Source organism: Acanthopagrus latus, chromosome 7 (assembly GCF_904848185.1).
Source record: "Acanthopagrus latus isolate v.2019 chromosome 7, fAcaLat1.1, whole genome shotgun sequence".
Lineage (NCBI taxonomy): Eukaryota > Metazoa > Chordata > Actinopteri > Spariformes > Sparidae > Acanthopagrus > Acanthopagrus latus.
This window is the reverse complement of record NC_051045.1, coordinates 22,916,102-22,937,602: the sequence shown is the minus strand read 5'-3', so window position 1 is coordinate 22,937,602 and position 21,501 is coordinate 22,916,102. Positions and strand designations below refer to the sequence as shown.

At 44.4% G+C, this 21,501-nt stretch overlaps 1 protein-coding gene across 1 annotated transcript; it reads left to right on the top strand.

The window, feature by feature from the left end:
• Window positions 1-653: 653 nt before the first annotated feature.
• tmem240a (transmembrane protein 240a) lies at window positions 654-21,288 on the top strand. Its single transcript, XM_037102785.1, has 4 exons — window positions 654-1,611; window positions 2,009-2,115; window positions 7,563-7,771; window positions 19,952-21,288. The coding sequence occupies exons 1-4, from the start codon at window positions 1,555-1,557 to the stop codon at window positions 20,104-20,106; spliced, it is 528 nt and encodes a 175-aa protein (XP_036958680.1). The 5' UTR covers window positions 654-1,554; the 3' UTR covers window positions 20,107-21,288.
• Window positions 21,289-21,501: the final 213 nt, after the last annotated feature.

Below are 21,501 nucleotides of genomic sequence, written 5' to 3'. Positions count from 1 at the left end.
TATATATCACCACCCTCTTCATGCTGGCGCCCTCCCCATCCTAATTTCCTCATTAGAAATGGTGACATTTGATTTTGTCGCCCAGTCCTGGCACTTATGAAAAGAAAAGAAGAAAAATTATTGAAACAAATATCGCGTAACCTACAAAAATTGTGATATTATGTGAGAGCCATACTGCCAGTCAGCCCTAGAAAGAACCCCACCAGAGTTTTATTCCAAAGAAAAGGCTTTGGATGAAGATTTTGTATGTTTTTTTCATTTACTTATCTATTTTTAAAAAATGTTCTCAGACACTCACTTTGAACATTAAACATGCCGGATTGTTGGAGTAGAGAAACAGGAAGGAATGGCGCAGGGTGAGGAAGTGAAGAGCTGCAATGTGTGTGTGTGTGCGTGCGTGTGTGTGTGTCCAAGTGGCGGTATATAGGGTTAAAAAGGGGTTAAGCCTCTGGAGGGAAAAAGAGGTTAAATCATCATGAAGAGTGCCATTCCTGAAGCCGCTCAGTGCATCTGCAGGTATCCACTATAAATAATGAGCCTATAGGCTGATGCCATAAAGGCAGTTTGCAGATCTCCCCTCTCATACCGCCCACTATACTCTCTCTCTCTCTCTCTCTCTCTCTCTCTCTCTCTTTCTTGCTCTCTCTCGCACGCTCACGCGCACACGCACAAGAGGTGGGAGTGGATGCTCGTGTAGCTGCTGGAAGCCAGGATGGGATAATCATGCGTGTCTGGCTCCGGGCGTTGATGCAGCTGCCGTTGCGGGATCCGGACTGGACTCGGGGCGCAGGGTGGGTCTAGTTCCCGACCGGAGCTATCTGGACCTCATGTCGATGTTATCAAGCATTCCGAGAAAGACGAGGGCGATGGCCGTGAGAGGAGCTGTCGGTGCGGCTCTCTGAGACGTCCCGGCCGACTGAAATCGAACGGCTCTTTTTTTTTTCTTCTTGTCGCCGATGGAGGAGAGAATTCGCCGGTGTTGAAGCGCAGCCGCGGTTTGGAATAACTTGGAAAAGAGGAGGAGGAGGAGGAGGAGAGGATACCCGTGAGAGGATATCAAGGGAGCCCTTCACTTGGCTTTTCTTTATGATTTTTTATTTTCAAACTGGGATAGAGACAGCAACCTCACCCGGGAGAACGGATCACTTTTGCATCGGTAATTAGGAGAGGACTGCCTCCTTGGAGCGAGCGGCAGCCGCATCCGACCGACCGACCGGGGAGGGGAGGGGGGGGGATACTTGGATGGAGAGAGGGCGCAGTGAGGGCTGAGAGAGCGGGCTTTGCCGTGTGTTGCGTGTGTGTGAGTGAGTGTGTGAGTGAGTGAGTGTGTGTGTGTGTGTGTGTGTGTGTGTGTGTGTGTGTGTGTGTGTGTGTGTGTGTGTAGGAGGGGACGGAGGGAGACCGGGCAGTTTGAAGGGACGGGGAGCCAGGAGCGGCGCGGCGGCTCCATGAGCGGCTCCTGCCGGGACAGAGCGCCCAGAGCCCAGCCGGAGCGTCTCCACCGCCGCGGGTAGAAGCCCGGGCTACAGGACGGCGGCCAGTTTGGAAGTTTTGATGCATATGATCACAACCACCATGATTTTTATGATTCTTGGTGCTTCAGTTGTAATGGTAAGACATCTTCACCTCCCTCAGCCACAATAAGCTGCATTAGGCTAGTATTCGATCAGATTGTCACAAATGCCCCTGAATGTAGCACATTTATTTATTTTTTTATTTTTTACAAGGGACTGCCTCACACAGCAGGGCCTATCAATGACATGTGGAAGTGGGTTAGCCTACCTATAATTACCTGCTGTCATAAATAAATAATCTGAGTCCGTGTCGAGGCAAGAGTCCCCCCTCTTAGAATCGGGAGGATCTGCCGGGGCTGTTTCCTCTCCTCTCTAATGGCCCATGTTGTTGTTATTTATCCTGACATGATGGTGAGGAGCATCCTCCGCTGTCTGCAGGAATAGCCTAGCCTATTGCTTGACATGTCCCAGCTGACTCGCATGGTTCTTTGCAGGCGATAGCCTGTTTAATGGACATGAACGCACTACTGGATCGCTTTCACAACTACATCTTACCGCATCTACGAGGGGAGGACCGCGTCTGTCACTGCAACTGTGGAAGGTAAATGCCATCATCCTCGCACAATGTATTTGGGATAAACATGGTGCTGTGTGCTTTTTTTTTCCCTCTCTCCCCCTCCTCCTCTTCCCCCTCCTCCTCCTTCTAGCCCCGTCAATTCTTAATTGCTGAAGAGGCCTCGAAGATTTTGTGGCGGCGAAGCCCCCGCAGAGCCGATCCGAGCCGAGCCGAGCCGCCACCAGCCCGGCTGCTGCTCTCATCCGCGCGTTTACCGTCGGCTCCGACACAAAACACGATGAGACGTTCGGTCGCGGTGTGTGTGTGTGTGTTTTTTTTTCTCCTTTCTTTTCTTTATCCTTCCGCTTTTTTTTTTTTTTTTTTTTTTGCTGCATATACGAAGGTGTGCGTCGGAGCCATAAATAGGTAATGAACTGTGAGCGCTACGAGGCCGTTTTGAAAACAATCTGAGCATCAAGTGAGCTGCGCGGTCCACGCAGGGGCCTACACGGCGAAGGCGAGCGTCGACAAAAAAAAAAAAAAAACCTCCGCCGGGGCCAAATTACGAACATATGAGTGTTGGAAGTGAAGTGGTTATGGCTTGAGGAGGGCTGGCGGAGCTGGCTCATCTCACAGCCTACCTGCTGTTTGCTGTCACGGTGAGAGGAAAGCTTGAAGTGGGGGGGGCGGGATGGAGGACAGCAGCAAGACACTCATTAATAAATTAATTCGGATATAATCAGCTTTATTATGCGTTTTTTTCCCTCCACCAGCAGTAAGCTTGCGATACAGCAGGATGTGGGCTGTGTGAATGAGCAGACACAAGTGGGCCTGTGTGTGTGTGTGTGTGTGTGTGTGTGCGGTTGTGTGTGTTTTCGTGGTCTGAAGTGCCTGAGGGTATGGCAACAGTGTTGGAGCAAGATTCAAAGTAAGAGTCCTGTTATCCAATAGGTGCACACCTATATATTGTCCTCGCATTAGATCCTGGTTGACTCGGTGTCCTGCAGGCAAAGCCACAGCTCCTGTACAGCCACCAGGACACGAGAGTGTTACAGGAATGCTTGTTGCTGCGAGCCCCGAAAAACAGATGCACACCGAGAGCAAACAGCAGTGTGTACTGTGCAGACTGCAGTGAGGGGGTTGATACAAGCACTTCATTAGCAGCATTAAGAGGCCAGTCCCACTGTGTGTGTGTGTGTGTGTGTGTGTGTGTGTGTGTGTGTGTGTGTGTGTGTGTGTGTGTGTGTGTGTTTTAAATCCAGAAATGGGTCATCTTCAGGTGCTGTTAGATCCTGCTTGTCAGTGAGGGATATAATCCTGAGACAAAGTTTTGCACACACACACACACACATAAGCAAAAGATGTGAGGTGAAATGGATTAATCAAGACAAAACAAAAGTTGCAAGACAGGATTACGTGAGGAGGCGATGTACCACTGATATGTAATATTTTGACAATTGTGTCATTTCTGATACGGCCAAAAGGGGCTTGGTTGTGAACACAAGCAGAATTTTTCAGAAAATAGACTTAAAAATGAAAAGTTAGTTAGCATCTACTTCCCTCAGTGCGGATCAAAGGTCCGGTGAAGTGTCATGCATCACGAAACGTTTCTGGAGCTTCACAGCAAAACAGCGTTGGAGCGTTCTCCTAAACAAGTGAAGTAGACGGGGACTTGTATTAAGATGAAAAAAGAATGACTGAAAAACACTTAAAATGTCTCTGGACTGCTCGTCCAGGCTGATCCAAGTCTCAAGAGGCCTAGATATCTCAATTTGCTTTGAAAAGTCGCCATTTACTCTCTTTATAAAGCTGAAATCCTCATTCTAGCCACTAAGCTAAAAGCGCTAGCATGCACCAAATCTGAAGCGAGTGCAGGAGATCGACCAGCGTTGAGGGTGTCAGTAATATCCTTTCAAATCAATCTGGGATTTGAGGGCTTCGGAAGCGTTGGATTACGCCAGACGAGCAGAGTTTTTCAGTTGTTTTGTTACATTTTAAAACAAGTCCCCATCTGCTTCAGTTGCTGAGGAGAACGCTGCAACGTTGTTTCAGTGTGAAGCTCCAAGAATGTTTCATGGACTACAAAACACCCCCCGACCCTCCATTGGCATTGGGGTGTGGACTACATTTCATTTTTGGGTAGTCTTGTCCTTTAAAAGTCCACCCCTTAACATAGTTGGTTGAGTCGTATTCCCAAGCTTCAAATAATGACCCTTTGGTTTAGTGGCCGGCCCGTCAAAGTGCCGGTGTTTGACAAGTTGGGAATGAGACTCAAATGACAACTATTTTACAAAGTTAAGCAGCGATTTCAATATTCATAATGCCCAAATGATATTTTTTCCTCCACTGTGGGTATTTGTCAATGCATAGGCACTGATGAAACCGTGAAACTTCGAACCACAGACAGCCCTCAGGTTACAAGGCCCACAATGCCTTTCACTGACCTGGAAACACCCCCATGAATGAGAGTCACACTTCTGTTCTCTCATAAACAGCAGAAACACAGGATACGTGGATGAACAGAGCAAAACCTGAGCTCCACTCGCCTGCCCGTCCATCCGTGAGGCGTGGAGGTGTCGTGACGCCCACAGCGCTCACCTTATCAGCCTCGAGGACACAGCCAGTGTCATTTTATTTGGCAGCGTCTGCGCTCCGATTTTGGATGTAGTTGTAGCTTCTCTGACGGGCCGAAGCCTGGCCTACAGTAACTGCCTCCGTGGCAGAGGACGAGACCGGAGGAAGTGGAGCTGTGCATGCTGCTGGGTGCACCCTGCTCATGTCGGTGTCATGTTGCTGTGAGGGGCTGGAGGATAGCTGGCCTAAGATGATCCAAATTTCTCTTATTGTGGCGCTTTTAAATCTTAAATCTTACAGAAATACTAAATAGTTCAAATTTTCATACCAGAAAAGACGACAGTGTGATGTACAGGGCGCAGCTGCACAGGACTCAGTCAGTCTACAGGAATAGAGACAGCATTGAATAAAGCTTTATTTTATTCACAGGCACTCGGCCAAAAGCCTCCTTCAGGGAAGCGAAAGAAACCTGGAGGAAGATTTTGGCTTGTCATATAGCTTTGTTTTTTTTTTTAGGAAATATTTTGGTGTTAATGGATCTCGGAGGCTGAATGGCTCGAGTTAGCAAGGTGCAACAGGGGGTTTGATCCCCCATGTGGCGCCACTACTTCCTCAGTAAGATACTTAAGCAGCTAATCTGTGAGATCTGTTTTTCCTCCCCTACATATTCAGGACTAAGTGCTGTGGTGTCTCCGCACTGCACCTCCCCGAGATCACCTGTCAGTCAGCCGGCATGGGTGGGTTTTTCTGTTAATGAAGTTCTGTAGGTGGGGGAGTCTTTCAGTCCTGAACTGCTCAGCGTACTCACTTCTCTTTTTATTTACACCACACAAGTAAAACTTCCAGTTAACTTCCAGTGCACTGTCGTGGTAAAGACCCAGTAGACGCTGGGTATTAAAGGGATGGTTCACCCCAGAATCGGAAAAACAGATTTTCCTTCTTACCAAATGATATTTTTATCCATCAAGATTGTGTTGGTGTGATTTGATCAGGCATCGACATGTCTGCCTTTTTTTATCAGCGTAATGGAATGAGATAGCACTCAGCTTGAGGTGCTCAAAGTGCCAAAAATAATGCATTTAAAAAAAAACCAACAGCTGTGTCTCTTTTTAGAAATCCTGACCTGGCAACTCAAAATATTCCACAGACATTGTTGTGAGCGGTTTCGTTTAAGGACTGCTTCCTCTCAGTCGAACTACACCTGCGCATCGAGTCACTGCGCAGAAGCTAAACTAAAAGTTAACCGAGATAGCTAATGCTATGGGAATCGTGCATCTACTCGCTTAGCCTCCCCAGTGACACATTTGGCGGGTGTAGTTTGCAAAAAAGAAAATAGTCCCCTTATCAAACTGCTCAAAACAAAGGTGTGTGTGCTTATCTTGAATAAACCAGGTCACATTCAAGAGTTTTTTTAAATGCAATTTGTGTGGTTCTTCAACCACCACAAGCTGAATTCCACCTAATTAAATTACATTATTTTTAAGCGAAGGCAGACATCTCACTGGCCAATATCCAGGAAGCTTGGCAACTCACACCAAAGCAATCTAGATGGATAAGTACGACAGGAAAGAGGAAGAATTTGTATTTAAGATTTTGGGTTGAATTGTCCCTTTCGCTTATTAGGTGTAATGTCAATCAGAAATAGAGATAAGCAGAGCATACATTTATTTCAACATGTAGGGAGCCTGTGTTGCAAAACTGGGGGTGTGCAGTTTCAAAGATACTATCACTGGTTACATTAAAGGAAGAGTCAGCGCTGTGGTATCTCCTCCTCTGCTCCCTCATTTCTGACCATTCCTTCTTCTTTTTTAATTCAGCCTCCCGAACATCTTTCAAACATACAGAAGTGCAGCAATAAACTGCCAGAGTGCTCTTCGCAAGAGTCTTAATGGCCTTTAAAACCCACATCAGTCCAAATGTGTTATCGGTATTAAGTCCCAAAGTGTGTGAGCAGAGGTGTGTGTCTGTACTCACTTCCAGCAGTTAAATCTCTCAGCTCCCACTGTGTTTCCCTCACAGTGTTTGTCAGACAGCTGCCCGTGTTGTTAGATGGGAATGAGTCCCCGTTCTCTTTCAGGAGGGCCAGTAGTACCAGTGTGGACAGTGTGGCAATGTGGGCGTATGGGACTGGATGACTGTCGATCAGTAGCTTTAGTTGCTGATGTACTGAGCTGCACTGTGTGGTGATGCCACGCAGTGTGATGCATTCACCGATCTACTACGACCAGTCAGTCATCTTTGAATTGGCCGTCTCTCGGCGTAACATTTCAATATTTTTCACCACAGCTCGTCTTTCTACGCCCGCGAGGTGTGAGCACCTGGTTAGCAGCAATCACGCACCCCGTGGAGTTGTGGGAAAACAATTAAAATTGGATTTATATTGAGTCCTCTCATGTCTCTTAACACTTGGAAGAAATTTAAAGAGACTCTTTACTCAAGAACCTGTTTGGATGGAGGATGACTTTCCACAAGACGTGAAAAAATCTACTTTGACGAATGCTTGTTATATGATAACTCAAGACCTCGCGCACTTGAGGCAAAAAATATAATCTATCCAGAAAGGTTTTTACCAAGCAGGTATGACCTTTACCCGTTAGTATTTTGTATTGTGCCTCCTTAACAGTAGTCAGTGAAAGAGGTAGTGGAGTGTTGCTTATTATACAAGTCTGTCTTCTTAAACTTGCCTAAAGTGCAGCCTGGGGACACCCAAGAGTCCTTGAGAGGGATTCGAGGGGGTGTCCAGCAAAGTGCGGATTAGTGCAATTTGATTCGAATTTAGACAGAAATCTCTGGACATCATCCGAGATAGAATATCCACATGTAGGATGGACAGGTTTATATATAGGATTCAAGGATTATTAGTCAGTTTCAGTGTATCTAACACTTCAATCATCTTCCCCTGTCTGTCCTCGCCCCAGGCATCATGTCCACTATGTAATCCCATACGATGGGGACCATTCCTTGGTGGACTCATCAGAGAACTACTTTGTGAGTGACAGTGTGACCAAGCAGGAGATGGACTTGATGCTGGGGTTGCTGCTTGGCTTCTGCATCAGCTGGCTGCTGCTGTGGCTGGACGGAGTGCTACACTGTGCCGTCAGGGCCTGGAGGGCGAGCCGGTACTACGGTAAGATCGACACTTATCCGCTGGTCTGCTGCTGAGCAATCCCTAAAATGTCACTTGAGTATTTTTCAGTTGTGTGTGGTGACGTGTGGATGCAGGAAATAACACAGGTCACAGCATGGAACAGGAACAAAGCCTTGAATAATCTAAATTTTGACAGGTAAAATACTAACAATATCTGTAATGTAAAGCGGCAACTGGGCAGCAAATGGTATGAGGGAAAATTCTTGAAATATATGCGTCAGTATCTATCCACCATGTGTCTGCATGTGCAAGAGCTTGCCAGGTTAACACAGCAGTTGGTGGAGCTCTGGTTAATGACCTTCCCCCCCATCGCTTGGCCCAAACTTGGCTCCAGTCGCCGTTTTTTTTTTCTTTTTTTTCTCGGTTTACTGCGACCTCTTGAAAAATCACAGCTAAACCTTCCAACTGCGTGATGAGTCAGATGCCACCTATCAGTTAAGGTAAAACTATATTTAAAATCGCTGACTCCTTTTTTGGGACAGCGAGGATGCATCCTCTTAATTTGTTTTCAGGAAACAGCAGCAGACTTATGCTAATGTAATAGCACCATCATTAAGTGTCATTACTAAGTTCTGCATATATTATTACAAATTTAGTGAATCTGTAAACAAAAAAATCAAGCCTTAACGAGAACTGCGATGCTATAGACTGTCAGTGAGAGAAGTGTGATAAAAACAGATGTGATTGTTACTACCATTTATACAAAGTCAGGATAGCAATTAAGGTTTGCATATTCAAAAAATAAAAGGGCTCTATTTAATGATTAGTAGTAATTTACATGCATAAATATCTCTTTTAATGGCCATATATGAGCAGATTGTAACCTGCCATGAAAAATGAGAACTTCCCTGTCTCTCTCGGTTGCCTATACAAGCCTATGGACGATCTCTTTAAGTTGTTCAAAGCTGCTGGACTGTGGATTTCTTTGTGAAGGACTGATCTGATTTTACATGACAGTCCAAAGGATGTAACTTTATGCCCATACCAAGTAGCTCGTCTCAGGGCCGCTATCAGAGAGCAACGGTAGCTAACGTAAGCTTAGAAATGGAGTACGCTAACACAGACTAGCGACCGTCCAGCACAACAACGGAAGTTCCACGGAGCCCCTTTAACCAAAGTTATAAGCAAAATGTGAAGAAATCAAAGGTTTGACGCCATGTCAAAGACGTCTACGTGCTGTGTTAGAGAGATGTCTGCAAAAGTTTGCACGCTAACAAGCTAGCTCCAGCCTGTCCTTGTATAACCACTCTGAGCTCCCAGTCTGGACTGCTAGCTGCACAGCTAGCTGAGCTGATTAGTGGTTACTCTCCTGTAATATGCTGCCCCCTGTCTGTTTGGAGTAAAAATCCAAGAGGTGGCCAGTTATTACATATTGCACGTTTAAAAGAACACATTTATAGTCTCTATTATTTCCTCCACAAACTGCTCATTCACAGTTAAGATCATTTTGATGAGACAAAGCAGTGTAATCACAACATGAGCGGCTCCATCAGGTCCTTCAGCGTTAGCCTGTTAGCTAAAATGTTGAGTTATCACTGATCCACACAGAAAGTTTATGTCCTTGTCTCAGCTGATGTCAGACAACATCACCTCTCGGCATGTTTGGTTGAGTCCCTTTTCAGCAGTGGTTTGAATTAAATATCAAACGTTTAGTGTTTCAAGCCAAAGCCTGACAGAGCACCCTTTGCTCCCTGTAGCGTCTGTGCACCATTGTGCAAAGTTAAACCTTTAATGGTCTCATTTGGGACACTGCAAGAGCAACATTGCAAAGCAATGCAATGAAGTGAAGTGGAATACAATATTAATAGGAATAGAAATAATGCAGATGATGAGGACCCAGATGAACACTTGGGTGAGTTAAACCTCAAGGGGAAGACTACAAAAACGGCTTTGCAGGGTACAAGTTGGCTAACGGGCAAAATAGCAATCCCCTCAGTTTAAATACGTGATCATAGCATCCATGGCTTCATAACTTACTAAGCATGACTGCACGTTAAAGTGAAAACAGACAACATTTAACATTTCTGAGGTGGTATTATTGTCACAAAGACAATTATCGCCTTACGTTTTCCTTAGAAAAACTGCTACTAACAACACAGGACAAACCGTGAGCTTATTCATTCATTTAGTCTTGAATGGAGACGTGAAAGCGAATAGGAATGGTGCCAGGCTGCCAGCCTGACTACATCGCCAGTCAGCCTTTCTTTTCCCAGAAGATTTCATGCCCGGTGGTAGACAAATTGGCAATGAATAGTTAAAGCAAATATCTTTATCTCTTTTGTCTATTCCCAGTTTAATAAAAAAAAAAATCTATTGCAAACACAAACACATTACAATGACATTTACAGGGAGAGATAGCACTGTATTATTTAAATGGTGAAAGTGTTAAACAGAATTCATAAAGTGACATGTAAATACAATTGAAAAAGGGGACAACTAAAGATAAAAATGAGTTTGAGTAAGGATTTAACATAGGATAATTCTGCAAGCATGAGATCCTCTAGCATGGATCTGCACTGCTGAGAGACCAGAACAGTAAACACAGGTCTCCCATGGTGATGAGGAGAGACATGGGACTCACTTGAAGGTCCTGAAAGAGGATCTCAAACAGCAATCAGACTCTCTTGGGGTTAACAAATCACACAAATAAGCTGACTTAAAGCCTTAAAAAAATCAATTCTACAATTGACAGGCAGTCTCTGAAGGGAAACAAGGATTTGTGGTCGCCTGTCTTGGAGAGAACAATTAGCACTGCGAGCACTGTTCTGAATGAAGCGTAGTAAGTTGATATTTCTCCTGCTAAGAACACAAATGCGTCACAACAATCAAGCCTGGAGGAGATAAAAGCATGAATGACCTTCTCAAAGGCTGCAAATAAAAGAAAACAAATCTTGTCTTAGTAATATGGCCGAGTTAAATGAAACAGACCACTTGAACTAATGACTAGACCCGTGATTATGGGCTGCTGCCTTCATGTTTGTTGACAAGCTAAAGAGACAACACATGTTGTCATTCATAACACTAGCACAGGGATTAGGAAGGATTATTGTTGGGATCTCTGACACCATGAAATGTTTAGACATTCACATCTTATTATGAGAGACATGACATAATCAGGGTTACATCTATAATACTTGACTTGTAAAGCCCGAGTAGAGCCCAGATGGACTATTTTTTGAGCACCTATGGTAACATATAAGTAGAATATATAGTCTGAGAAATTTTCAATGGCGCAAATGGTGCCAAAATGTGCTAAAATGTGCCCAAATGGCACATTTGGAGATTCTGCCTGTGTACTCTGTACTAAAAGCTCTCTCATTTTGTTCTGAGTCACTTTATCAGCATAAAAGTTAGCAGAGGTATTGTTCAGATGTTTTGTGAGAGATCTGGAGCTGCAGCTGCATCATTCCTCAAGGATATTCATTCTAAAATTGTAATGATAAAAAAAGGGTTAGTGTTAGGGTTAAATGAAAAATATTTCATTTATGCCGTGTGCCAACCTAATGTACTCAGACCCGGTGACATATATACATATTCTTACACATCTTTATTATGATTCCTTCATTATTCAGTTAGGCCTTGTAGTTACAGAGATACACTCTGTTAATTATCGAGCAGAGATACAAAATATAGGCTAGTTCTTAAAAGGTAAAGGCATGAATGGACTTAAAAACTGTGTGTCAGCTATGTTATACCCCAAAAAGGTCATTTTAATGAGAATAATCGGGGACCCAAGATAAACCCTTGGGGGACTCTTCAGAAGGCCTGTCAACCTCAGCAGAAGAAAAAAAATGTTTTACTTAGGTCTTAATAATAAGTTTTAAAAATGGCTCTGTTCTATTTAAGGGTCCTAGTGAGCAAAGACAGTAGACAGTGTGACAGTAATACCACAACAATTAACCCTTGTTCACATGTAAATGGGAATATTCAAAAAAAAAAAAAAAAGCTTTTTCTGTGTTTTGGCCCTCTCGTCCACACACAAGCTGTGTTTTAAGTCACCAGAAACTGAAACTTTGGAAAACCTACAGGATAAAGGCATACACACACTACATTTTCATTTGCTTTTTGGCTTGTGACATCAGCATTTGCACCATCATTTCTTTGTTTACATCAGGCTGCATTTTATGCAATGGCAGAAATGACCTGAATAGAGATTGCTAACAGGACTATGTGTAAGTTTATACATGAATGTACAGTTCTACTACATTGCTGAGCAGAAGCTTCAGAACACGAATTTCGAGGTGGATCCGGATAAGGGGAGGGATCAAGGAAATTCTTCTCACTTTCTTTAACAATATTTGCAATATAGCGTGTTTTTTCGGGATTTCTGTTAATTTCTCAGTGAATAATGCACTGATCTTGATATTTAGGCTGGTATCTATGAGTGAGTACAATTTGGTGCAGAGTCTAGATCTGGTGAGCTTAGATTAAGAATAGGAAGCAGTCATGGGTGGTTTAGAATTAAGACTGATACAGGATATCAGGTTTGACTTTGGTTTAGGCTTGAGTAAATTAAAGGAGACTGTTGGGCCTTGGCTGAGGAATGCGCTCTACTTATTGTATTGTAGTCGGAACTCAGCCAGAAACCAGATCACCTATTCAGCCATGATTCATTTTAATAGTTACACCTGTGCTTTTCCTACTGTGGCATGTCAAAATGTCCTTGATGCAAAAAGGCCTATTGTTTGGCTCCGCCAACAGGTGTTTCCAAAAAGTGTTGCTGATTAGACCTTCCCTCTGGTTGAAGGTGGGCACAGCTATACCAGACATAACATGATGTCACCAGACTTTATAAATTGAAAATAATAACTTTGCTCCATTTGCCTGTGCTACTTGCTATATGGATTGCAGGCAGCAGGTACGAGGTTGAATCTCTAAGTGAAAATGACAGTAATCTTTTCACAGTTCTCAAGTGTTGGCAGAGCCAGCACAGTACAGTTTCTACTCGAATTCGTCCAAACAAGTCACCTGAAATATGTATGTATTCATCTGTATTATTCACGAAGCTGTTGGTATCGTTGCCGCTTCGTTTTAATATTTGTGTCAACAGCACAGAGCTGTTGACACAAATATGACCCGGCATGTGCCTTTTGCAAGCCTAATCGAGACCGAGTAGAAGCCACACCTTACCGGCACAAATCAAGATTTCTCAACTGTTGCTAATGGCTGACAGCTTACTTAAGTTTGATTCATATGCAGGTTTTAAGAATCCCATCTGTAACTTTCACACCTCAAATCAGCTTAAAATTGATGCCACCTTCCTTTGTGATCAGCCCTTATGTAACACCAGCAAAAATGAGGATTAAGTCAGAAATAGCCACGGACCAAAAGACAAGATGAGACGTACGCCGCTGGTGGGGGAGACTGAGGCGAAGGGAACATGTATTATTAGGTAGGATGAGCCAACATGTAGCTTTGGGAGTCTGTCACTGCTGCATGCCGCTCCTGCAAAGTTCGCCACAGGCTTGGGCGCCAACCCAAACTCCAGTGCCCCCACATAACAAGACGGAAAATCACTTACAAGTCAAGATTTTGAGTAGACATTTGATCAATTCAACATCAAGGTAAGGTTTTATAAACAACTACTGAAGTCATACTTAGCATCAGATTTGATTGTAAGTCTGTTTTTATAAATGAGGCCCCTGGTTTTTGCGGAACACCCAGTGATAACGGGTGGATGTGTCCCGTCCGACAAAGCTAACAGGAATCAGGAGGATATCGTTCAAGCTCACGCACTCCTGGCTTATCTGAAACAATTAAAATCACATGTGCGGGGTTGCCAAGGCCTTTTCTACCACTAACGTTATCACTTCTGTCTCGGGAGTAGCCGCGTGCCCCAGAAATGTCCAGTCATTGGGAACAGTTTAACCACTGACTGGTTCAGTGGTTAGCGCTGTCACATCACTGGAGGAGGGTCCTGGTGTGAACTCCAGCCCCGTCACTCTCTCTGTCTGCGTGGATTTTCTGCTTTAGTCCAGAGACAGTTGAGGTGAAATGAAACTCAATATTACATCCATAGAAGACAAAAACAAGAAAGATGTGGGAATATATTCGACTGAACATGAGGCGTAAAATGTGGATTATATATCTAAGTGCAGAGTCACAGTCTACACTGAAGATAACTCCAAGCTTAGAGGTGCAATATATGATATAATATGTAAGAATTTATGTCCAAAACCCTATAACATTAACTCAAACTTTCAACAGAGTGTAGAAAGAGTAGAGAAATAACCGTTTTGATGTGAACTCAAAGACGTTAGCATGCTAACCAGCTAGCCCCAGCGCCTGTGCAGCCAGCCATCCAAAGCACCAACTCCTGTGGCAGTCGGGCTGGCTGCGCAGCTAACTGAGCTACCAAGCTAACAGCAGCCACAGTCACACACGTTTGAAGAGAATACAGTCAGCAGCAGCCGGCAGGTACTAGTGTGAGGGCCAATTCTTAAAAATTGCCGTCTGGCGAAAAGATCGAGCCAAGCTGCCCAAACTGGTTTTCAAACATGCGTTGGGTTCGTGCGGCACCGATACAGTACGCCTATGAATACACAAGACTGGCTCAAACCAGGCTCGAGGACCAGAGACTGAGGAATAACTTCACTCCCACCATCTGCTGTGCTTTGCCGAGAGCTGCATTCCCACATACCATGTGTTTAAAATCCAAGTGTGATAGTTTCTCCTCAGTTTTCCTGCCTCCTGTCAGCGCTCTCTCTGAGATATTCGTGAAACTTCTCCTCTCGCCATCTCCTGCTGACAGATGAAGGATGCGCGTTACTTTAGAAGGAGTAGAGCAATGCGGCAGGCGTAATGAGGCAGAACACGTGGCGTGCAGTTCACCAACGACATAAAGCAAAGGGAAAAAAAAAAAAAGGCTTTCAGCGATGCTAAAGCTAAGCAGCTATTAGACGCACGTGTGAAATCATGACATGGCAGCATGAAATCCCTCATAGTCTGGCGCTTTGCTGAAGACAGCACAGACGATTCATCACCGCGCGCTGGCAAGATGCTCGCTGGTGAGCCGAGCATTAGCATTCTGGATTACAGTGTCTTCTTCTTCTTCTTAGTTTCTCACGATCATGGCGCTTTTGCAGGCTTTTCCACCCGAGCTAGGATCAGACTCCACAGGGGGATGCTTTTTTTTTTTTTTGCATCCATTTGGCACAAATTAGCTAAATTTAGATATACTGAATATTGCAGTGGAAGCTCTTGGAATGAGGGTTTGGAGGTTTAGGAGATTTGTCTCTGCTCTCTGCAATGCTCAGTGTCAGGGCAGGCCTGTGTTTGCGGCGGTGGCCTGGATCCTCCGTTTTTTGTTTTTTTTTACGATAAAGTAGGTGATGTGTGACCTGGATACTTGGATACCAGCATGGAAAAGCTCCTCAGGCGGGATGGTGAAGATTCAAGACACAATAAAAGGACGGTGGTTGACGCGGAAGGTTGAAATCAAATTAATGATGGCTTTCTGGAGAGAAAATATCATATATTTTTTGGTGATTTTTGGGAGCTGCAACATTGAACAAAGGCCTCGAATCACTGAAGCTTTGGTTTGCTGAGAAGTGTGGATGATCCTGCAGCGCCGGGTGCAACAACGCTGTGTTCTCCAGTGCATTAGTACAACACTGTAAAATACATCATCATAGGAGAAAAAACACCCAGAGAGCAGGAAGCATCCATATTCATTAGCGGCAGTTATAGAGTGGGGTATATAGGCTTCTTTCTATTGTACTGGGAGGGAATGCCCCTCGCCTCACTGTGTGTGTGTGTGTGTGTGTGTGTGTGTGTGTGTGGACTGTGACGTTGATGCTAGGTCAGACTCATTTAGCCTCCCCGATATGAGGAGTGAAGGTGAGGCTGACAGAGCGGAGAAGGGTGTGTGTGTGTGTGTGTGTGTGTGTGTGTGTGTGTGTGTGTTACGGGTGCAGGATGGAGATGCTGTCACATCCCCCACCCCCACTTACACACACACGCACACACACACACACACACACACACACGCTCTCTCCTCCAGAGCTATAAATAGAATGAGAGAGAGCAGCTGGAATGGCAAGTGAGAAACACACACACACACACACACACACGAGCAGTGCATTGAGATGCACATTGATTCCCATTGCTTTTTTCCCCCTCCTCCTAATTCTACCTCTAGCTCCTCCTCCTCCCCTCCCTCTTCACTTATCGAATCTACTCCTGGCCATTTCCTTTACAATGCTTCCTGCTGCAACTACTTTTTTTCCTCTTCTTTTTCTCTTATCGTTGATGTGCTGTGAATATCTGATACCAGAATCCTTTTTTTTTTTTTTTTTTTTCTTTTTGCAAGCGAAACACAAAAAATGTCACTCAAAATGGGGAAAATTGTGACCCGGTGTTCAGTATTAACCCTTGTCTCCTCTCAAAGATGTAGCCACCTCCTATTTCCCCGAATTGCATTATATTGTCTCTATCCCCACCTCCACCCCCACCCCCACCTCCACCTCCATCCCCATCTCCATCCTTTTATTCAAATGAGAGAAACCTGTCGTCGTTGCCCCCTTTTCCTTTGGATACCCTTCAGAGCAGTCCTTGTGGACAGCATACCCATTCACAGCTATAAATAACTCACTCTCTCTCCCTCCTCACCTCCCCTCCATCCAACACCTCACCCCACCCCCAACTACACCACCACCACCACCACCACCACCACCCCAGCCGCCGCCGCTGCCACCCCTCCTCGCTCATCCTCTAGCAGGGCCATTTGCTTCTGGGTTCTGCTGTCTGGGGCTCTCCCCTCCTTCTCCCTCTCTCGGCTGTCTCTGTGGACCTCGCTCCGCCTCGCCGGCTCCGGTTTATAACCTGACAAGCACGAATGTCTGCTCCGCCGTTCCCCTCCTCACATTTTTTACATCTTGCATCCATGAAACCCCACTTTGCTTCCCAGACGGCCACTGATTTCTCACTGGGCCGGCCAAGTGTTCTGCGTGTGCCTCACGGTGGCTCCTAATTGGTCAGAAACAGTAAAATGAGGGTTCATCTTGCCTGTAAAACATTTTTTTGACTGTAGATAAGCGAGGCAAGGGTACGTGCCACATGTGTACCAGCCAAACACAAATGTGAAGAATCAAGGGCAACGCCGTGGTGCACTTGAAGAGATTGACGCCATTCGCCATCCTCATCCAATATTTCCCACGTCTCAATCTCTTATCTCGTCTCTGTCACTCTGCCCTCACAGTAAAAAGCTCACCCTTACTTCCCCGAATTAAACGTGGTTGCAGTCATGATGAAGCCGGTGGCTAAAAGACATATTAAACGCCACAGCTGCCGATGCTCGAGCTAATAACTCACTTTTATGCTGCACAGCGTAGAGACACAAAAACCTTACAGCGTTGGATTCTGGGCCATGTTTTTTTTTTTTAACTTTAATTCTCCCATCTTTCCAAAACACTAAATGTTGCGTGAGAGATTTAATTTTGAGATGCATGTCACTCAGAACTATATTCATGTCAGAGTAGAAAAGGCAGTAGAAAGGTCTCTGAAAACTAACATGACAATAAAAGGGATCGTATCGGAGAGAGACGAAATGTCAAGTCAAACTAAGCTGTGCCAAATCCATACGTACAATGTTAGAGGAGAAAATGAGAGTCAAAGTGGAGTCGTTGACATTAACATGGAAAAGGACAGTTGACAGCGCAGCGATCAGTCCTCTGTGTTGCTGGCTGTTGTGTCTTGTCTGCCTCTAACTGGATTTAGAGCCAGAAAAGCCCGGATAAGAGGGATTCTACACCATTGTGTGTCTTGATCTCATGAGTGTGCCGTCGAGCCGTGCTGTCTCTCACAGGCTGCATTCAGTTGCCCTGCGCTCACGTCTGCACGGCTACAAAAGCAACACGGTGTCGGTTAACAGAAAACCACATAATGCAGTTATTGTTACACTTTATAATGTATGCCTGTGAATGGAAGCGTAGTAGGGGAGCAGAGAATGAATTAATTTTGTAGCATGATTTGATAATGTACTGTCTGCTGCAGTTTTTGGTTGTTTTTTTTTTCCTTTTTGTGTGTTTAAAATGATCTCATTCTGATCACACACATGACCATGTTATCTAAAGCACATAAAGTTCAATGTCATCTTAACTTCCCCCATTGAATTCTGGGTGTGACCTTTCATCAAAGATCATGGTTTGGGTTAAAATAGTCACTCTTACAGGATCTTTCATTGGTTACCATGTCAACATGACTGTCATTTACCTTAAACTCCACGTTTCCTGTATTTCCCTTCTGTCAACTGTCAAAAAAGGCAAAAAGCCCCCAGAAATGTGCATCAAGTTGTGATATATAAGAACTGGCCACCTGTTGAATTCATACTCCAAATAAACAGGGGGCAGCAGATCACTAGAGCGATACTGCTAACTGTAGCTGCTGTTAGCTCGTTAGCTCAGTTAGCCACGCAGCTAGTGATCCTATTAGCTGACCTGAGCATGTCCGGACTGAGAACTCGGCGCATTGGAGGAGTGTTGGTGTTGACACAACTAGCACAGGACTGCCTCAGGTTAACTAGTTAGCATGGTAACTTTAATAGACGTCTTTGAAACAGCGCCAAACTGGTGTTTCTTCACATTCTCGTGATAATTTTGGATATTTGTTCTATGTTTTAAAGAAAAATTCTTACACATTGCACTTGTAAAAACTGCTTAGACTCACTTTGGGGCCCGTTGGTCAGGGCGGTAGCTAACCAGTCTGCTACAGCCTTAGACAGTACATCACCAATCGTTTTGTGTGTGCGGTGTGTGATGTGATGTGATTTAAAGATGACCTTGGATGTCATATGTGATTGATAAAAAATAATGCACACTGTTTATTGTATTACGGCACCAATTTTGTGTACAGGTACCTGCTCTCTAGGTGTCAGTGTTTGCACTGAAAGCTCGAACACTGGGATTATGTTACACTGCTGTTTTCTAGGTTGCAGGTCATATAAACATATACAAACTGACACATTTATCTCATTTCACCCCATAAAAGATGATGGATAGTGAATGTCTGAGGGGGACTTGGGGCCATATTTCAAGGTACAACATATTTGATAACCTGTGAGCTAACGTTAGCAGTCAACCACTTCAAAGCGGACATCACCGTTTCATTACATCCAATATTTTTTCACTTCCGTAATAGGCTTAAATTAATATGTCCAAAATGTCTGTCGCTGTGCTTTAATATTTTTGAAATCATTTGAAGACTTCATATGATTTCTTGAAGTCCAGCACTTTCAGAAAGTAATGCGAGCTGAATGTTAATGATAACTGTTGTTTAATGGAAAGAAAATGGGTTTCAATTATGTCTTTTTATTTTGAAATATGGCCGACGTCCCTCTGGATTTTCATTGTATAGCCGTATTAGCTGCTTATCAATCAGGAAGTGGTGAAATTATAAAAGCATCATTTATTGGACTTATGAGCTGGGACACTGCAGTACAACATTAAAGCTTTGCACATGATGTCAGAGGAAAATGGCCGTCCTGTGAATATGGTCTATTGGCAGAAGTACAATCTCGGAACCCACAGGCTCTTTTCTGGTGACGATTTCGCATTGCATTCGCTTTTTTTGTGAAATAATCCGATTATAAATGTCAGCGCCCCAAGCTGCCAATCGCACTATAAACAATGACCTACACACAGAAGAGGAAGTCTCGGCCTAGATATATGTTATCCCCGTATCCACTGGCTGTGACAGAACCCCCGGAACACTGGCCATTGCCTAGAGAGGCTAAATCATTGTCATCTGATGGCATATGGAGTTCTGAGATTGCTTTGTTTGTAACATTTATATAAAGAGTCACTTTTAAATACATGGAAGAGATAAAGTAGTATTATTAGAAGGCTACTGTGAGAGAATTACTCTTAAAAGCTTCAAGCAGGACTCGTGACCGCTGAATCTCTAAAATGTTAAAGCTGTTTTTAATTTCAATTGCTTCACTTCAAGTGTTTGATTCCTGCTTTGTTTGTAATTTGTTTATTTTTTTGCAGTTTGCTAAGTATTTTTTCCACTCTTTGCTCAAAACCTTAGCATTGGAACAAATTCAAGTTTGTGTCCACCAGAGGTGGATTCAGACCAGCAAGTAGTCTTTAAGAAAAAGTCATTATAAGCTGTTGGTCACACTAACGCCTGCCCCTGTTGCTTCTCGTCTCCTTCTTCCAGACACCCCGTCCTGGTCATGGCTGCCGCAGTTCTGCAATCTTCGAGACCTCCGTCGCCGAGCCCAGCTCAGACAGCTGGAAGACTCCAGCGGCAACATGGTCCACATCAAGCAGAAGCTCTACCACAACGGCCACCCCAGTCCCCGTCACCTCTGACTCTAAAAAAACAAAAAAAACAAAAAATCAACAACAACAAAAAAAATACCCCAGACCCCCACCCCGCCCCCCCCCTTAAACCCCTTCTCTCCTCCCCAAAACCTCTTGATCCCCCTTCCCAAAACTGCCCCTTGGCCAACTGTTGCCTCAGAGACCCTGGAAAACTGCCCTCCCACTGTTCATAACATGGCCCCCTTAAAACCCCACGACAGGACTTTCTTATGACTAAACCCGGCCCCTGTCAGCACTAAAAAAAAAAAAAAAATCCCAAAATGGAGCAAGATGATGATTATTTGTTGCCACTGAAATCTTGTCTTATGTCCATGTCCACCATTGTGGGAGGAGGAAGAAAAAAAAAGAAAAAAAAAAACATTTTTAAGGGTGTTTTTTCTGTATAGAGACATTTTCTGTGTTCATTGTTAAACTTGGCATGCTCTTTTAGAACAGGGTAAGATGTGGGCAGCGTATGGAGCGGGGCGGCAAAGACGGGTGTCAGGTTAATTTTTTTCCGTATCGGGTGGGAGTGGGACTTTGTTGGCGCGGGACAGGGGCGAATGAGTCTGGTGGGTGGGTGGGTTTTTTGTGATGGTTAGATTGCTGCTTCTGTAAATAGTTATAAATACGGGCAAGTGGGATTTAACAGTCTTTAAAAAGGGGGTGCGTGGGGGGATTTTTGTGTGAGTCGTTTATCAATAGGAAACCCAATGACGGACTGTGTGCGTAAAGAGTAATAGAAATGGAACAGGAGGACGAGTCTGTTTGAAAAACTGGATGTGAAACCATGTGATTTCTGCTAAAAACACAGATTAATTAGCTTTGTTACTTAGTGAATTAACTGAATGTATTAATTTTTCCTGTAAATACGTGAGGGGGAGGGGAGCGTGTACGGTTGTGGTCGGGGTTCTCTTTGCTATGTTATCATTCTTTAGTGGACACGAGAGGAGAAACAAATGCCAGCCAAGATGAGTCAGTTCAATACGCACACACCCCTCCATCTTCCCCGCACTGTGCTCGACAGCACAGTTCAATTTTCTTTATCCAATTCCCTCTCACTTATCAGGAGCAACCAGCCTATCAGCAGAGGGAACCCTCACCCAGCCCCCCCGCCTCGTCCTCTCTGTCCAGACATTGCTGTTGTGAGGATGAAATGTCTGTTTTATTAAAAGTGCCATTGAAGCACAACAGTGACCTCTGATGTTTGATTGTGTCATTCCAATCATGTGAGCGCAGATGGGAAACACATTCTCATAGCGAGAGGTTATTTGAGAGCAGCGACAACAGAGGGATTATACAGCGAGGTCCTGCTGACAACTTCAGCTCCGTTTATTAGAATTCAAACGGGAATTTCACGAGCGCTGACTAACGACACTTCTGAAATGACTAACAATGCCGGAT